The following is a 19,535-nucleotide window of genomic DNA, read 5'->3' as shown; positions in this document are numbered from 1 at the left end:
AAAGCTAGAGAATCCCTTACAGGCAGAACTATCATAGGTTATGATAGAGGAAGAAACATTCTAGTTCTTTTAGGACTTTAGAAATAAGGACCAGAATCTTTTAAGGGACCTAGAACCGGAATGATGTCAAAGAAATCAAAGGAACAAAGTTTTGACTAGTGATCATTACCAGCATATAAATAAACTAATATTTCACAGATCTCCCTTATTATAGCAGAATCATAAAAATGTAGGTCTAGCAGGGACCTCAAGAGGTCTTTTCTCATCACACTGCACTGGGCAGGATTAAGTATACTTAAGCCATCCCTGACAAATGTTTGTCTAACCTGTTCTTAAAAACCTCCATTGATGTGGGATTCCACAATCTCCCTAGATAACCTGTTCCATTGCTTAACTGTCCTTATAATTAGAAGTTTTTGCTAATATGCAACCTAAACTGACTCTCAACTTGCTGCAAACTAAGCCGACTACTTTTTGTCCTATCCTCAATGGATGTGGAGAACCACTGATCGCTGTCCTCTTTACAACAATTATTACATATTTGAAGACTTACCAGGCCCACCCTCGGCCCTCTCACTTTTCGACCTTTCCTCATAGGTCAGGTTTTCTAAACCTCTTATTCTGTTGCTCTCTTCTGGACTCTAATGTGTTAACATCTTTTTAAAAGTGCAATGCCTAAAACTGGCATAAAACTCCAGCTGAGGCCTCACCAGTGCAGAGCAGAGTGGGACAACTATCTCTTATGTCTCACATACCACACTCCTGTTACTATATTCCAGAAAGACGACATTTTTTTGTAATAGCATCACATTGGCACATATTCAATTTGTGATCCTCTTTAATCCCCAGATCCCTTTCAGTGCCTAGTCACTTATTTCCCATTTTATATTTATGCAGTTGATTTTTCCTTCTTAAGTGTAGTAGTACTTTGCACTTTTATCAATAGCCTGAACATTAGTCTGTTCTTTTTTTGTCCCAAATATCATGCTATAGAGCTTGGGAAGTTTATATAATGTACAGTGTATCTTTTTGCATAGGCCAATGCTATCCACCTACTTTAACAGCAATGCAAATAGAAACTTCTTTGATGTTGGACAGTGGTGGATAAAGCCTTCCTTGGGCAAGTTCCTCATTAGTTAACTGGTCTGTCAATGCCTGTATTAAAAACAAATATTAGCAATTTATTGACCCTTCTCAGGAGGCAATGCATCACTAAGCTGCAAACAGAGGAATGTGTTTGTAAGTTCTTACTGGTACAGCTTACCTGAAATACATATAAAAATGCATGGTATAAGCCAGCCAAAGCCTCAAAAATTACTATAAAGATGCAGGCTGCAATCTGTGTCCAAAGCAACAAGCCTCTCACTTATTATTAGATTTTTTTTAGCATCTCAGCTGAAGTCAGATGTTTCTTTGCTGAAGTGTCAACATCTCAATGTTAATGACAGTAAATAGGTAAATTACAAGGGAGCCACCTGCACTGCAGGGTTGGCCCATTGAACATGGATGCACAGAATGATGGATCCCATCATTCCACTCACTTCCAAATAAAACAACATAAATAAGTAAATATAAAAAGGAGAGGGGGAGATGGAAAAGCAAACAGACAGACAAAAGAAGCTGCAGAAGGTGATGGAAGAACGAAACAGAAATTACAACAAAGATTGGACGGAGCCGCTTTGTTTGCAATAAAAAAGAAAAAACACACAATAAAAACCACACACACTGTATTTCAGGGTTTAAGGCTTTTTTCCTTTCTACCTTTGTTCTGTCTTGTAGCTGCTCTCCCCTTGGGCAACCCTAAAAAACCCTGGCTACAAATTCTCCCAGTAACATCATCCAACCATCTTATGGATCATTTCCCCCGCCTAAAGTGCAGAGACTCCTGCTGGCAAATCAAGTCCATAAAGTTGGACAGCACATGGCAACGTAGGGAGATAAAAAAAACATCAACCCTAGAGCTGGTCAATAAATGGGGTTCTCCCCTACCTCTGTGGAAAATCTATTGTTTTGGTGGAAATTTGAGAACCAAAATACTTTGGCCAAACATGTTAAATATTTTGATTTGGAAATGCTGCTGCAGTGCCTCATGTGTCCATTCTCCTCCACAGTCCAAGCTCCCTCACTGATCTCCCATGATGCACCACCTCCCCTTTTGGAGAAGGGACGTGGTGCATCATCAGAATCCCTGGCTACAGTGCAGCACAAGAGACATAGTCCAGCCAGAGAGCACAGCCCATAGAGGAGAATGGGAACACAAGGTAAGCAAACTACAATTCCCATGAGGCACTGCAGCTACATTTACAAATTGAAATATTTCAAAAAATAAAATTTTTGTCATGAGCAGACATTTCCCACAAAAAATATTGATAATCAAAACCCAGTTTTCTACTGAAAAACCATTTCAGTGGAAAATTTTTGATCAGTCCAACTCAGCCCATCATGTCAACGGGACTGACTTCGCCTTTCAAAAGCCATCATCTATGTTTGAACACATACCTTTGCAGCCTCAAGGAAGACCTTATCAGTAATATGCCGAACACTGCTGAGGACTACAGCCAGAGCCACACCTATAATACAATTATTGATAATATTATGATAAAATCATTTTGCTACATAAGCATAGACAGACGGTGGAACACTCAAGTGCTGCACTGGACTTTTTGCATTAATGAGCAAAACTCTTGGTTCATACATTCACTTTAGTTCAATGTTAAAACACAAGTTCTTCAGACTAGTTACTGGTGTCCTAGTAACATACCAGAATGTGCAACTTTGGGGGGGGAATCCCATGATGCCTCTTTGCACTATTATCTGTGCAAAAGTAATTAGAAGAACAGCATCTTGACGAAAGTCCCCCCCTCCCGGCCAAGAAACAATAAATAGGCCTTGGTTATTTGTATTTCTAAAAAGTAATCAAACTGAAACCTGCTAATTGTGCATACAGACAGCCTATGTCACCACGTATTCTGATCACTCATCCTTGTCATATCACGTATCCTTAATGGCCTCCATTTATTTATTGTACTCACTTAAGTCTTGTCTTAAACTAGACTAAGCTCTTCAGGGCTGGGAAGACCTCTTACTGTGTGCCTGTACAACGGAGCCCCAGTCCTGACCGAGGTCTCTAGGCAATGCTGCAATATTAGTAACAACTCTGAAATAATCTAATCTTAAAGTGGAAGAACAGAATTCTCTATATTACCTGGAAAAATATAGGCATTGTTTCCCTGGCCTGGTTTGAAGGATCGTCCATCTTTCAAAACCACATGCTCGAATGGACTGCCACTGGCAAACAAACACCGCCCCTGTTAAACAAGAGGGAGTCAGTCATTCACAGAGTCTGCATTACATGAAAATAAAATCGCCACGAACGAGAGGCTTACCACACCACACTCACAGTCATCTAGGCCCCAATTCAGTCAAGGTACTTAAGCAGAGATGCCAGAACAGGGGGTGACAGGGGACCATGGCCCCATCACCTTCAAAAGTGGGAAGGCAATGCCTTCCCACTTTTTACCAGCCATAGGGGTGAGCTATGGGGGAGGGGGGGAGGGGGAAGGGGCAGAGAGTGAGTGAGTGGGAGGCAGGGTCTTGCAGGGAAGAGGCAGTACCGGGGCAGGGGCTCAGGTAGAAGAGAGGACGGGGGGAGGGAGCACGGTTCAGGTGCTGGTGGGCCCCCCCACTTTTAGGGAGCTTCCTCCGCTCCTGTACTTAAGCATGGGCCTCATTTTTTCACATGCTTTAAGTCAAGGCCATGCCAGTGCCTTGCTGAATCAAAGCTCTACAGTCCATCCCCATGAAAACCAAAACTCCCACCAAACAACAGCTGGGAAGAGACAAAAATATTAGCAAGATTTCCTTCTGAGTTACAAACATCAGGAAACTAAAAGTAGAAAGCATACACATCAGACTATATAGGTTTCTGAGGAATGGAAGATTTCTACTTGTTTAAAAGATATTAATTCCTCCTAATAGCACACAGTTCTCTAGGAAAGTAAAACCTTCCATTGGGACTAATCACACGATTAAAGTAAATTATGATGATTAATTATTATTTGTATTGTGACAGTACCTAGGTGCACTAGTCATAGAAATGTAGGGCTGGAAGGGACACTGAGAGCTCATCTAGTCCATCCTGACAATGCCTGATACGTGTTTGTCAGGGATCCTCAAAGTTTTTTTGTTGGGACCCCCTTTGAAAATATTTCAGGCTGTGATGACCCCCCGCCCCCCATGCCATCTAGCTCTCAAGGCAGCGCCGCCATCAGCAAGAGTGCAGAAGTAAGGGTGGCAATACCGCAACCTCCCAGAATATGCTTGCGACTCCCTTTTGGGTTCAGATCCCAGTTTGAGAAACACTGGATGATGAGGATTCCATAATCTCCCTTGGAAGCTATTCCAGTGCTTAACTATCTTAATAGTTAGAAAGGTTTTCCTAACATCTAACCTAAATCTCCCTTGATACAGATTAAGCCTGTTACCTCTTGGCCTACCGTCAGTGGAGGTGGAGAACAATTGCACAAATCCTCTTTATAACAGCCCTTAACGTATTTTAACACTGATCAAGTCCCCTCTCATTTTTATTTTCTCAAGACTAAACATGTCCAGTTTTTATTAACCTTTCCTCACAGGTCAAGTTTTCTAAACTTTTTATCATTTTTGTTGCTCTCCTTTGGACTTTCTCCAATTTGTCCACATCTTTCTTAGGGTATGGTGCCAAGAATTGGACACAGCGCTCTAGCTGAGGCCTCACCAGTGCAGAGCAGAGTGGGACAATTACCTCCAAGGTCTTACATAGAACACTCCTGTTAATACATGCCAGAATTTCAGACCAATTTGCCATGATCACTTTGAATTTTAATCCTGTCCTTCAAAGTCACTCCCAGCTTGGAGTCACCCGCAAATTTTATAAGCGCAGTCTCCACTCCATTAGCCAAGTAATTAATGAAAATATTGAACAGTACTGACCCAGGACAGATGCTATTCAATATTTTCATCAATGACTTGGCCAGGGCCCCGCTGTGCTAGGTGCTATGCAAACATAAGACAAAAAGATGGTTGTTACCACAAGCAACTTACAATGTAAAATATAAGACAACAGGCTGATAGACAGACAGATGGGAGCACAAGGAAAGATTGAGACAATATTGGTCAGCATGATAGGCTGTGGTCTCAATATGTGCTTAAGTGCTCTGCTGCATCAGGGCCTCTAGAAGGAATGTGTTTTGCAATTGATCCTCTCTTGCTATGAAGATAGTTTTAATGATTAAAAAATATTAAAAGTCGCCGAGAGGTTTGAGTGTGAAATCTGCTTGCCCTATGGTCGAGCAATCTCTCCCTCTTCCAGTTCAAACCGGAAAACTGAATGTCTGATAGCAAATTGTGAAAATAATAAAATTAAAAAGTTTATAGCTCCATATCAATCTCACACATGAGAACACATCACCATGTATGCAAAAGTTCTGGTACTGTGTTTGAGCCTGCGGACATATGCACAGTAATGGATTTTTTGACAGGCTTCAGAGTAGCAGCCATGTTAGTCTGTATCCGCAAAAAGAAAAGGAGGACTTGTGGCACCTTAGAGACTAACAAATTTTTTAGAGCATAAGCTTTTGTGAGCTACAGCTCACTTCATCGGATGCATGCAGTGGAAAATAAAGGGGGGAGATTTTATATACACAGAGAACATGAAACAATGGGGTGTTACCATACACACTGTAACGAGAGTGATCAGGTAAGGTGAGCTATTACCAGCATGAGAGGGAAAAAAAACAAACACACACACACACACACCCCTTTTGTAGTGATAATCAAGGTGGGCCATTTCCAGCAGTTGACAAGAACGTGTGAGAAACAATACGGGGGGGGGGAAACAAACATGGGTAAATAGTTTTACTTTGTGTAATGCCCCAGCCACTCCCAGTCTTTATTCAAGCCTAATTTAATGGTGTCCAGTTTGCAAATTAATTCCAATTCAGCAGTCTCTCGTTGGAGTCTGTTTTTGAAGATTTTTTGTTGACAAATTGCGACTTTTAGGTCTGTAATCGAGTGACCAGAGAGATTGAAGTGTTCTCCAACCGGTTTTTGAAAGTTATAATTCTTGACATCTGATTTGTGTCCATTTATTCTTTTACGTAGAGACTGTCCGGTTTGGCCAATGTACATGGCAGAGGGGCATTGTTGGCACATGATGGCATATATCACATTGGTAGATGTGCAGGTGAACGAGCCTCTGAACGTGTGGCTGATGTGATAAGGCCCTATGATGGTGTCCCCTGAATAGATATGTGGATGGAGTTGGCAACGGGGTTTGTTGCAAGGATAGGTTCCTGGGTTAGTGTTTTTTGTTGTGTGGTTGCTGGTGAGTATTTGCTTCAGGTTGGGGGGCTGTCTGTAAGCAAGGACTGGCCTGTCTCCCAAGATCTGAGAGAGTGATGGGTCGTCCTTCAGGACAGGTTGTAGATCCTTGATGATGCGCTGGAGAAGCTTTAGTTGGGGGCTGAAGGTGACGGCTAGTGGTGTTCTGTTATTTTCTTTGTTGGGCCTGTCCTGTAGTAGGTATTGTAGCAGTAAGAATGCTTGATAGAAATCTTGTAGGTGTTTGTCTCTTTCTGAGGGGTTGGAGCAAATGCGGTTGTATCGTAGAGCTGTAGACACTGGATCGTGTGGTGTGGTCTGGATGAAAGCTGGAGGCATGTAGGTAAGTATAGCGGTCAGTAGGTTTCCGGTATAGGGTGGTGTTTATGTGACCATTGTTTATTAGCACTGTAGTGTCCAGGAAGTGGATCTCTTGTGTGGACTGGTTCAGGCTGAGGTTGATGGTGGGATGGAAATTGTTGAAATCATGGTGGAATTCCTCAAGGGCTTCTTTGCCAAGGGTCCAGATGATGAAGATGTCAGCAATGTAGCGCGAGTAGGGGACGAGAGCTGAGGAAGCGTTGTTCTAAGTCAGCCATAAAAATGTTGGCATTTTGTGGGGCCATGTGGGTACCCCTAGCAGTGCCGCTGATTTGAAGGTATACATTGTCCCCAAATGTAAAATAGTTATGGGTGAGGACAAAGTCACAAAGTTCAGCCACCAGGTTTGCCATGACATTATCGGCTTGTAGTCCATCTTTGTGTGGAATGTTGGTGTAGAGGGCTTCTACATCCATAGTGGCCAGGATGGTGTTTTCAGGAAGATCACCGATGGATTGTAGTTTCCTCGGGAAGTCAGTGGTGTCTTGAAGATAGCTGGGAGTGCTGGTAGCATAGGGCCTGAGAAGGGAGTCTACATAGCCAGACAATCCTGCTATCAGGGTGCCAATGCCTGAGATGATGGGGGCGTCCAGGATTTCCAGGTTTATGGTTCTTGGGTAGCAGATAGAATACCCCTGCTCGGGATTCTAGGGGTGTGTCTGTGCAGATTTGTTCTTGTGCTTTTTCAGGGAGTTTCTTGAGCAGACGATGTAGTTTCTTTTGGTAACCCTCAGTGGGATCAGAGGGTAACTTCTTGTAGAATGTGGTGTTGGAGAGCTGCCGAGCAGCCTCTTGTTCATATTCTGACCTATTCATGATGACAACAGCATCTTTTTGAGTAGGTGAAGTCAGGGTCAAAAGATGATGTAAACTAAACTAAACACAGAAAATACTTCTTGCAAAGCAGCAGAGGGCACCAAAGCATCACCATACTCGTATGAAATGCAAGAATAAGTAATAAGAGTTTATTGATGGTTTCTTCATGCTCTTATTTAGTGTTATTTTCAAGTTTTCCATTTATAATGGTTAGGCCTTTTCTGAAGTCAAGAAACCTAAAGGGCTGGGAATGGAGGATTGGTAATTACAAGACAAACTCTAATAGTCAAATGACAAGGGGAACGTTGAGTAATTTTGGATAATCAAGGTTTTGGCTAATAAAGGGAATTCTCTATGTAATTATTAAGTGTCAGAGAACATGACCCTGCTTAAGATAATGGTGAATTCTGGATAACTGAGGTTGTACTAACTACACTTTAGATAAATAATTATTCTGAAAATGGACATAATATTGGGCGGGAAAATATAAACTGCCAAAAGTATTAGAAAAAATAAAATTTGGAGGGCTGTAACAATTAAAATCCTTTTTCCATTAACCTGTAATATTTCACAGCCATAACATTACAAACACAACAATTTAAAACTGCATGTGAATGGTAGATTATGGGAAATCATGAATAGAAATTAAGGCAGCCCCTATACTGGAGAAAAATAAAGATTCCCTCCCCACCTACCAAGGACTAATTGTTTTGAGTACCAGCCTGACTTGCTTTTAGTGGTGTTTAGAAAACACTTTAAACTGATCTACTGCACCTGGATCTACCCAGCACTATCTTGTGTTGGAAACTGACAGTGATAAAGTGTTCCAGAGAGTGCACGTCATCACTCTACATAAACACATGGGCAATTCCGTGGAGACAGCTGTTGTTGTGTAGACCTTCTCTAAAGTGAGAAACAGAACCTCATTCATATCATGTGTAGGTAAGTACCTCCTATAGATATCAATAGAGCTACACTGATTTATTGCAGCTGAAGATCTGGCCCTATCATCTGTTTCTGTTTACCTTCAATCTGAACTGTGAATTTAGAGTATTATATTTTATTCACCAAAATATTGCCTAATAAACATCTGGGGAATAACCAGTACACAAAGAATTAAATTGCCCTGAGGGACTAAACACCTTGCATGAGTTCCCTTGTGTCGTAGAAATCCAGAATACAGTAGTCAAAATCCAGATTTGGTCCAGAGGCTTTTGTCTTTTACGAGAGCGGGGCTTTGCCCTTGCAAAGCCTCCGATAGAGACCCACTGATCTGGGGGAGAACTAGCAAGCTATACTAGAATCTCAGCTTTCATTGGGGAGGCAAGGGGGAGAGGTAAGTTTCAAACCCTTTAGCCTTAAAATGTACAGTGCTATGGATCAATGTGATGACCAATAATGCTGAAAGGAACAAACCACAAATACACATTTCTGCAACAGGATGCACACACATTTTTACATAAATGAGTCACTTAAGGTTGGGATGTATTCCAAAGAACCATTTCACTAACCCACTCCGCTTCTAAAGTCCCCATGCTAGCCCTATGGATAGTGGTAAGATCATACAGGACAGGAGTCAAAAAGGTTTAAATGGGAGGCATGGCAAAAAATTGTTTTGCAGGCCAGCTCAAAACTACTAAGGCCAACTCTGCCTCTGCTTTTTTTCTCCCCTATCTCTTCCCCCTTTGCCCAGCTCCTCAAACAAAAAAACAGTCTTATGTGCACAATGCTTAAAAAAAACTGTGCAGAAGGATAAAGGTTTTATTGGGTTTTCCTTTATTAAATGCAAATACTGGGCCTGAACTCACTCACACTGGGCTAAGTTAGCTGTAGCAGCACTGACATCAGTGGAATTACAAAATCCAGAGAGAGAGAGATCAGAATCAGGTCACTATGCTTAATTTTAAACATTTGACCAATTCAAATATTAGGAAATTCAGTGCCGAGTATGAGCCTTGGGCTGTACAACACAAGCCAAGACATTCCCTGTTCTGAGGACCTGATTCAATATTAAATAAATACTGCTTTAATTAACTATTTCCAGGTTGTAGCTGGTTTCTGTCATGACTATTACATAAAATAACTGTTTCTTTAAAAACAAAAGCTAAAAATAGTCTCAAAAACAATGTCAGTCAAGGTTAGAAACACAAGTTATTCTCAGTAACCAATGATTACACTTCAATATTGTTTCACCTGTCAAATCTAATAATTTACAATCAGAGCTGCTTTTTAATGTATACCAAGACAAATATGCATTTGAAACTGGAAGGTAATGAGCAGTTGTATTCTTTATAAGGAGAAATTCCAAGTTTAAATGCTTGGGGTTTTGCACTCTTAGATTACAGACAGAAAAACAATATATATGCATTGACATTTTTCATCATTAAGTACCTCTGTTAATGTATAAGCTTCCTCAGCAGTGCATTCAGCTTTCACTGTAGGGTTACTTAGTGCAAATATTATAGGTCTTTCATTGATGGAACCCATTGCTTTGATCACATCATGTGAAAAAAGCCGGCCAGCCCCTGCAACTCCTGAAATAAATTGAAAGATACAAAAATTACAGTTACACATTTAAAATGGGACAATGATTGCAAAAACTTTATACTGTATATATTTATTTCTGATGTTAATCAAGATCATCACTATTAAGGTCAGTCACACTCAGAAAAACCAATAAAAGGCTTTGAATAAATATTTATCATTCATTAAAGCAAGCTATATCCAGAAAATGAGCTGTGGGAAACAATCTTGCACTGTCAGGAGATGCACAAGATGACCCAAAAGGTTTTTTCCATCTCTAATTTGAAATGCATTGGAAACTTAAACCCTACACTATTCAAAACCAGCGAATACATTACAAATCAGAATGCTTGAATTTTCAAAGTTCAGATATTTAGTTATTTATGAGGGGGGAAGAGGCCTTAAAAATGAGGTACTCCTTCTCCCCACAATCATTTTATAACTCAAACAGTTTAACACACTTGACATACATATGCACAAATACATAACAATGAATATGCACACTCCAACACACATACCTGCACACACTCAGACACAAAGACTCAGTCCAAAACCATATTTTTTCAGAAAGTTATGTGCAAGGAAAAAAGATGGAACTATAACAGAAGCCATTTTGCAGCCTTAACTATAGCGGTGGCTACTAGGAGCTGTTATAATTAACATGTACATACATACTCACACGCATCCACTGACACAATGAATACTGGGGAATAGGGACTGGAGTGCAGAACATCTGCTTTACACCAAATCGCTGGCAGATACTAGCTTAAGTCAGTGTAACCAGCCATGGGAAAAAGCATTTCAGCATAGGGGGTATCGTGGTGACACAAAGTATGCAAAGCAGCTCCTACACCATCTCTCTCCCAGCTGCTGGGGTAGGAATGTGACAAGAGAAATGGGGGTAGCTGGGTCTACTCTATTTCTCACTGATCCGCAGCTGCAGTATCATTCTTTTGGACCACTGGCAGTCAGTGTAACTCAGACCAGTCTGTAAACTGTTCTAAGCTACACCAGCAGACTAGCCAGCCCAGGATTGGAGTGGGGAGCAAAAAAAGGTCATGCCCCAGAGCTGCACTTTGAGCTCCTCAGCCATAGCTGAGCCTGTATGTATTATACACATGATGCACTGAGCCCCACAGCCATTTTACACGTATTTTAAAATAGTGAACCAAATTCTGCTGTCATTTACCCCAGTGCAAATGCAGAGTAGCCCCATCAACTTATGTGGGGTTATGCTATATGTACGGTGATAAAAGTGAAAGCAGCAGTTGGCCCAGTGACAGCAAGATAAAATTAACAACATATATTATCTAAGGAGTCTGAAATAAGTTTACTGACCAATAATAGCTGATGGCTGAAGTACATTCACCGCATCTACAAATGTCTTTGGCACCTGGTCTGGAGGCTGGTGCATAAATGGTTCTTGATTGGCATCTACCTTTTGTTCTCGGCCCTAAAGATTTAAGTTGATTACGATTGTGAGAAAGACAGGAAAGAGAACGGCAATGTGTACTGTGTTATTCCAAAGGCCTGGCAGACCCTCACCTGAACCAACAGGCCATATTTATCAAACATCCAAATTTTCTTATACGCTTCCTCTGAAGAAATACCGCTTTCCATCATAGCCAGAACAATGAGGTTTGCAATTCCAAGAGCAGCCTGACAGATAAAGAACAAGTATTTGAAAATAAAGGAAACACCCATCAGTTTAACTTACGGTACTATGAAACCCATGGTACATTTCCTTCCAATATGGTAAGAACTAACAATTACATTCTCTCGCGCGCGCGCGCGTGCGCAGAATAATTAATTTTGGGGGCTAAACCCTGCCATTGTATACATGGGTCCATCTGCTTTATGATGTCTGTATGGGTAAAGTGAGAATCTGGCCCTTGAAAATTATCCTTTTGTAAATGTTAAACCCAAACTTCAATCTAAATAATAATCTTCTGCAAAGGGGCATTTCCTTTAATACAGTTCAGCAGACCTCCCTCATACAAAGTTCTGTAAGAAAACACAAAGAACACCCACACCCTTTTTTACAGTTCTGTGGGGTTTAACTTGTATTGCACTAGAGACCATGGCAGAACTCACCTCTCCTGCTCCAAGGAACAAAACTTTATGCTCTGTGATTGCTTTCCCAACAACCTTCTGTGCTGCCAGCATTCCCGCTAAGGCCACTGCGGCTGTCCCTACAAAGGAAATAAAAGTCTCTCAGGAGAGCTGAATAGATTGACATGACAGAACATATTTGGGGGGTTGGGGGGGAAAGGTTTTCACATATGTAGCAAGAGTCAGAAGTGAACATTTTACCCTGAATGTCGTCATTGAAGGTGCAATATTTCTCTCTGTATTTCCTCAAAAAACGGAAAGCATTATGATTCCCAAAGTCTTCAAACTGAATAAGTGTGTTATGGCCGTACCTAAAGAACAGAGCATGATATTTTATCAACTGACACACTAATAAATCAAAAATTCCTAAATATACACACAGAGTTGTTTAGGGCCAGATGCAGTCCTCAGGCTCTTCCTGGAAAACGGTTAAATACCATCTCTGTCTTATATATGTTTAACACAGAGGACAGGAGATGTGCCCATAAATCAAACACAAAGTCACTGGCAGAGCCAGGACTAGAATTCAGGTCTCCCGATTCATAGTCCTGTACTCTAGTCACTCGACTATATTCTCTCCTTATATGACATTTGAAAATGAAGTTGTGGGATGTTTCCCATGGCCCACTCCTTGACAAATTTATGAGTAACTAATTCAATACCATACCTGTCTGTAATGGCTTCCATAAACTCATCAATCAGGTCATCATAAAGCTGTGAGCGGTCTCTTTTTTGGTACAGGCCCATGTAAAAAGGATCTTTTAATAGGGTCTATAAAGTAAACCAAAGATAGCAGCAGAATGAAATCATTCATTCAATATACACCCTCCAAAGTTCTAAGTGACATATTTCAGCCACTACCCAGAGATAAGATACTGAGAAGGATTTCATCTATCTTTCCTTCTGTGAATATTTTCACAGTTGAATTCCTAGCTAGCCATAGTCAGGGAGCCAGGAATTCTCTGATTCTGCAGCCATTGGAGCAAATACTGCAGAAATCCTGGGTTTTGGTGGCAATTCTCTGGATTTTGTAGCAGTCACCCACCATCTTTTGCTCCCTTTCTATTTCTCCCTCTGCTTTCTCCCCCAGTTTCATCACTTTCACAAACCTGAATTCTAGCTGCCTTTGATGAGAATGTGTCACGTCTAATTGAGCTTGCAACTTAACTGGCCATGCATGGGTCTAAAGTGTTTATGAAAAGAAACTGGTGGGGGGCTAGAATAAGGAATCTTGGGAAACTGGGTAAAATGAAACACACAGGAACAGAGTAGAAATTTTCTTTTAAAAAGATAATCGGGAAGTAAAATAAGCTGAAAAGAAAAAGGGGGTACATTTTCAAAGGCACAAACTCAGACCAGTCTGTAAACTCTAAACTACACCAGCAGACTAGCCAGCCCAGGATTGGAGTGGGGAGCAAAAAAAGGTCATGCCCCAGAGTTGCACTTTGAGCTCCTCAGCCATAGCTGAGCCTGTATGTATTATACACATGATGCACTGAGCCCCACAGCCATTTTACACGTATTTTAAAATAGTGAACCAAATTCTGCTGTCATTTACCCCAATGCAAATGCAGAGTAGCCCCATCAACTTATGTGGGGTTATGCTATATGTACGGTGATAAAAGTGAAAGCAGCAGTTGGCCCAGTGACAGCAAGATAAAATTAACTTTAATTAGCTCCTATTTGTGCCTTTGACAGTCTCCCTCCAGATGCTTAATTGGGAGAGATATTAAGTCCTCTCTTTTCATAATTTTGTTAGTAGTTAAATAGAAATGATTTGCTAAGGCATTGGAGCATTGTTTGATTTTGCCTATAGTGAATCCATCCTCCAGAAACAAAAAAGGTCTAACGGGATCTAACTGGAAACTCTTCAGGGCAGGGACTGTGTCTTCCTATATGTTTGCACAATGGTTAGCCACAAGGAAGTCCTGTCCCTGCTGGGGCATTTCTGCAATATAAATAAAATAGACAACAATACTACACTGGGAACACTATGTTACATAGCCACAGACATAAAGGAACAAGTTATGAGGTTAGGCAAATATCGACTGTTACCTGAAAGCATTACATCACTGTCCTTATAATGGGACAAATCAACATTCAGAGTAATGATGCTTTAACAAATCTGGTTCACGCTTCCAGCAGCTTAAAAAATCATGTCACCTTTTCCCATTGCTTTGCAGTTCAGACCAGCTTTCAAGTAACAGTCCAAATGCACCACTTAACTTTATATACGTAGCTGGGGATTCTCAGATCTTAATATTCAGCTTTAAATTCATTCTAAACTACTCAATATTACACAAGATAATTCCATCTTAACACAGAGTACTCACTCAAATTCATACACCTTTTTGTAGTACTAATTTTCACTACAAACCACCATCAAAAAGTGATTTCTTTATGGCTGTCAGAATACAGTTTGACTTACTAGATTGTCAGTTCCAACGTCGATACATACAGGCAGGCATTTATCTGGCCGTATTCCAGCACATGCTGTATACAAACATAGTTTTCCTACAGGAATTCCCATTCCATAGACACCCAGATCTCCAAGACCTAATATTCTCTCTCCATCAGTTACTACAACAGCCTTAAAATTACACAAAGATTAAAGGTAAACTTTGGTAATCATGGACATAAAGGATAAAGCAATATTGCATAAATTTTTCTTGGTAAAATTAAGCATTAAAACAAATTAAGAATAGCTTGCAAAGAATTTGTCGTCTCTAGTGGCAACACTTAAGGACTAGCTAATTTTACCTAAGAGGAAATAGACAAGGTTACGTGAGTATCTGCAGTGTTCCCTGTACTGTACTGGCCTAAAGTGACCACAGGAATCAGCTATCTTGCTGCAAATAATTACTTAGTTATCTAAAGCAGCTGACAAGTTTTTAAGTACCACCATTGTAAATAGACCTTGCACTTCCACTGGAGGACCTCAAAATACTTTCCAGTAACTTTAATAAAATTTAAACCACTGAACGTTTCTTCAAATTTGGTGTTTTTATTTCAATGTTAAAGATAGGGAAACAGAGTCACAGACTCCAAGTGTTTTGTTCAAAGTCATACAGGAAGTTTGTGGCAGAGCTGGGAATAGAACCCAGGTCTCCCAGTTCTATGTCTTAATCCTAAAACAACAACAGTAGGTAATTCAGAGAAAGAGAGGCATGTTAAGAAACAAATCTCAAAATCCTCTCCAAATAGAACTCTTAAGAAAAAAGTGTTTTGTAAATTTTATTCTACATTGTGATGATCACAACTGGCATAGGAAAGAAACATTGTTGATCTGCAGCTTTCATGCTGTAGGTCTTGAACTATAAACTTGGATTTAGAGTACAGTCCCACACATCTTTATGTGCAGAACTGTTACAAACTATATACAGTTGTCATTCTCATACAATTGCCATGCATGCATTATTTAGCATCAGCAGGTCTCTCAATAAAACTATCCACTTTTTAAAAAGTGGAGTAGGGATTCAAAAAGAAAAGGCAATTAGAAAATGGAGTGTTGTAGTGGTAATACCTTAACATCAGTTTCTGGCCAGTTGTCCACAATTGACCTAATATGACCTCTGTCTGAGATAGAAATAAATAATCCTCTGAAACAAAATCAGAATGGAAATACTTTTATACTTGATCATTAAAACTGCAACTCTGCTTTGCAAAACAAAGTTTTAAAGACAACATTTTTGGTGCAAATTAATTCTAAATTTTGCAATTGTTTACACAAAAGAATATAAAAGAGCCAATGAATGATAGTTATAACTAAGTCTACGCAACCCAGATAACATATTAGATTAAAAAGATAAATGTAGAGCCATACAGTTGTTCACAAGACTACCTGGATTCCGTACTGCCATGAGTTAGCTTGAGTCGCACAACCAGGCAAAGGGACCCTAAAGCTAGTGTCAGCAGCCATGGCAGGACCACCTACCCCCGATAGGGATGGCAGATCAGTATAGAACTCGTGCAACAGTTCTTATGCCACCCGCTTCCCTGCTGTCAGTGCAGGAGTGTCTGGAAGAAAGGAGCATGGCCAGAGCTTCTTTATGTCCCACTGATCTCTGGTTGCCACATCAACCACTGGCATAACTCAGAGCTGCTTTTAGGCTGCTCTAAATTATATTGGGGGACTGGCTCAGCCTAGCAAACATCTGGCCCAGGCTCAGAGGAATGGAAAGGTGAGCTTTATGCTACCTGTGCACTCCTTGGCCACAGCCAAGGATTGAGCCTTTTACTTTCAATGTGCCAAAATCTGCAAGTGAAAGTGTTCCATATAAATTCTGAATTACAGTAGAAATAAGAATCATACTTAAGAAAATTACTTGCACTCATTTCAAAAATAAAATTAATTACTGTCCTTACTTTGGTCTCCTAAAGATATGTCCATATTGGGAACAGGCTAGACCTACTGTCGGTGTATATACTATTGGCATTAACCTTTCAATATCATCTTGTAATATCCTGTAGAATAATTTTTCATTTCTCTCTTGGATTCCCATTATGTAGATATACCTGTAATCAAACGGGATAACAAGGCAAAAGAAGAATTAGGTTAAAATGGTTTGCATCTATCTAGAAACATATAGTGTGAAATGCCGAGGCATAAACCAATTTGCTTTAGATTTTATTTTTTGTAGCTCATGCATTTCCTTCCCCGACTCAACCCTGGCCTTGAGAAACTGATGTAAGCTGGAGAATATAGAATTAAACAACAACAAAGGCTGAATAAAAATACTGGATGTACTGTACTGCGTATGGGAGCACACCAACTTATGGATGTACACAATGATAGGAGTTCATTCCCTCCCACCTCCTTCCCTCCCTCCCCTGTCACAACTGATTTGCAGTTTAAAGGCTGATTTCTTTTTGTGAGGTTTTTAATGTTAAGATTTCCTAACCTTGTTCTTTTCTAAATGAAAAGTTCCCACACTGAGAATTTTTGAACACTAACCAGAATCTCATCTGGGTCCTACGATAAACAAATGAGTGGATGGACATTGTGCAAAAGAAACATTTCATTTTTTTCTAATATAATCACTGAAAATGCATTTTGGTTTTAGGATATAAATTGTAATGTTCATAGTTAAGAATAGAAATAAAGTAGCATTCTCCAGATATCTTTCTATAGCCTTCTGATGTCAAAACAGAAGTTGGAATACAAAAATATAAAATTCATGACGTTAATTAGGGGTCTGATTCTGCAAACACTACAGATTTTAAATATTAAAAAATAAACTCTTGAATCTTTGTTTTCTCTATTACAATGCAGATTCAAAAGAGATTCATGAAGGGTTCATTTTGGGCCATTGGTTTACAGTAGAGCAGTCCCAAAAGCATTCCTAATGGAAACTATTTCATTGCTCCATTCCAACAGGCTATGTGATACTGATTCAAGTTACTTTCTTCTATGATCAGTGGACTGCAGTAGGAATCTTGATGTGGTCCTAATGTAAATCAATGATAAACCCCAAATCATTCTAGCTTTCCACTCACTGGCTCTTAGGACATTGCACCCTAACATACGTCAACAATAATATGATAAAAACGTCAAGCTATTGCAGCCAACAGGTGCATCCTTTAAAAAAAAAAAGTGTTTTCTAGGCTAGAGAGTTCAAAATAAGAAAAAAAACCCACCAAACGATTAATCATTGAGTTCCCCATAAATGTTAAAACATCTTTTGTTTCCCTCTAGTCATAAGTTAATATATATATTAACTACTTTTGTATTGTTCCTGTCTGATTTTTAAGTCCTAAGTTGATTTTTTTTCTTTCCACATCTGGGAATCTCTACAAAAATCTGAAAAATTATATATCTAGATTTGGAGATCCTGAAACTCAACTCATCCATCTTCTAAACTTCTAAAGCACAACAGAAAGACTGCCAGAAACATAACAGTCATGTTTCCACCAAGTCGCTATAATGCTACAGCCTGATCCTGCAGTCCTAGCTCAGACAAAACTCCTATATAAATTAACAGAAGTTTTGCCTCAGCAAGTACTGCAAGACTGGACCTTTTATTTATGTATATTCTTTTTCACATCACATCACAACTGTGGAGTAACACAAATGTCTTCCTTTAAATTACCACGAAACCAAGTTAGCTGCACAAGTCTGGATGATAAATACAGTTTGCATTAATAAAAAAAATTGCCAATTATTAAACCCACTGGATGCAAGAGATCTGCCTTGATATTATAATAAATCAGATTTTCTCAGAGTCCTTTAAGCTTGCACTACACATAGGTAAGAAAAATACGGATTAATTATTACTTTTCCAAGGGGTCACTCATTTTTGCCAAATTCTTATGGAAGCGTAAGGCTTGAATGTCTTGTGTCTCTATTTTAGGAGGTAAAAGTCCTTGGAGCCCAAGCATTTGTCTTTCCTGTAATGTAAAGGCCATGCCCTGAAAACAAAAGGGGAAAAAAGTTAGTTTATGTTATTATTTACTTTTTTGTTAGCTAAAGTAGTTATTTTGTTTAAAATTTACATGTACCTATATTTATGACTATCCATTTCTATAATGCCCATCACTACAGTTCCTAAGCACCTCACAAATATTAATGAATTAAGCCTCACGACACTGGGAAAAAGGAATTCGTATCCCTTCTTTACAGTTGGGGAAACTGAGGCATAGAGAAGTGGATGAGTTCTTGGGCAAATCATTTAAATCAGTGGCACAGACAGAACCCAGATCTCCTGACTTCCTGTGCTTTAATCATCAGCACATATATCTTCCTCCAAGCACATTTCTGCTTTTAGAACTGGATTATATCCAGATGGAGATTCCTTTGAAGATATGCTGGTTTTTAAGACTCAAGTGATATTTGATTCTTGAAATGTTCCTTTTGAATATCCCTGTTTGAAACATTTCCCTACACACTTCTGATAATCTAGCCACCCAAAAATGTTATTTGCAGTGCCCTCAGACCTCTGCTGGGACAGACAGCATCTCAACCTGAAGCCTTCCTTTTAGTTAAGGATAAAACTGATCTCTTAATCTCTTCAACTGTAATCAACAAAACAAAAAAAGCGTTAGCCTCCTCCATCAGTTGCAACAAATTAAGTTTATGAAGGGTAAAAAAATAAAAATAAAAAAAGATTCCAAATATCCTTAGTTGTACTAATCTCAGATGCATACAAATGTCCAGGAGTCCTAAAATACTTTACTTCTTTACAAGATCTTCCTGATATTTTGTTATGAAAACCTTTACTGGTGAATTTCAAGTATCTAACCAGCAGTATAGATGGCTGGTTGTCATTGTTTGGTAGGACTTTAACCTTCAGGCTGGTAGAGTTATTGATAGTAAATTATATAATGAATTTATCCCTTTTTCTGTT

At 39.6% G+C, this 19,535-nt stretch overlaps 1 protein-coding gene across 2 annotated transcripts in view; it reads right to left on the bottom strand.

The window, feature by feature from the left end:
* The window catches only part of ME2 (malic enzyme 2), a 48,898-nt gene that overhangs the window by 9,381 nt on the left and 19,982 nt on the right, over nt 1-19,535 (bottom strand). The window contains exons 3-15 of one of the 2 annotated variants that reach the window (XM_073343547.1): nt 18,467-18,600; nt 16,558-16,707; nt 15,716-15,791; nt 14,621-14,782; nt 12,860-12,963; nt 12,394-12,503; nt 12,175-12,272; nt 11,626-11,739; nt 11,419-11,533; nt 9,949-10,091; nt 3,206-3,308; nt 2,500-2,570; nt 1,057-1,155 (exon numbers count right to left, since the gene is read on the bottom strand). In XM_073343547.1, the coding sequence (XP_073199648.1) occupies nt 1,057-1,155; nt 2,500-2,570; nt 3,206-3,308; nt 9,949-10,091; nt 11,419-11,533; nt 11,626-11,739; nt 12,175-12,272; nt 12,394-12,503; nt 12,860-12,963; nt 14,621-14,782; nt 15,716-15,791; nt 16,558-16,707; nt 18,467-18,600 (1,479 nt within the window). The remainder of the gene's footprint in view (nt 1-1,056; nt 1,156-2,499; nt 2,571-3,205; nt 3,309-9,948; nt 10,092-11,418; nt 11,534-11,625; nt 11,740-12,174; nt 12,273-12,393; nt 12,504-12,859; nt 12,964-14,620; nt 14,783-15,715; nt 15,792-16,557; nt 16,708-18,466; nt 18,601-19,535) is intronic. The other variant, XM_073343549.1, reaches the window with a different exon arrangement.

The sequence above is a fragment of the Lepidochelys kempii genome, chromosome 5, assembly GCF_965140265.1.
Source record: "Lepidochelys kempii isolate rLepKem1 chromosome 5, rLepKem1.hap2, whole genome shotgun sequence".
NCBI classification, from domain to species: Eukaryota; Metazoa; Chordata; order Testudines; family Cheloniidae; genus Lepidochelys; species Lepidochelys kempii.
This window is presented reverse-complemented; position numbering and strand designations above follow the sequence as displayed.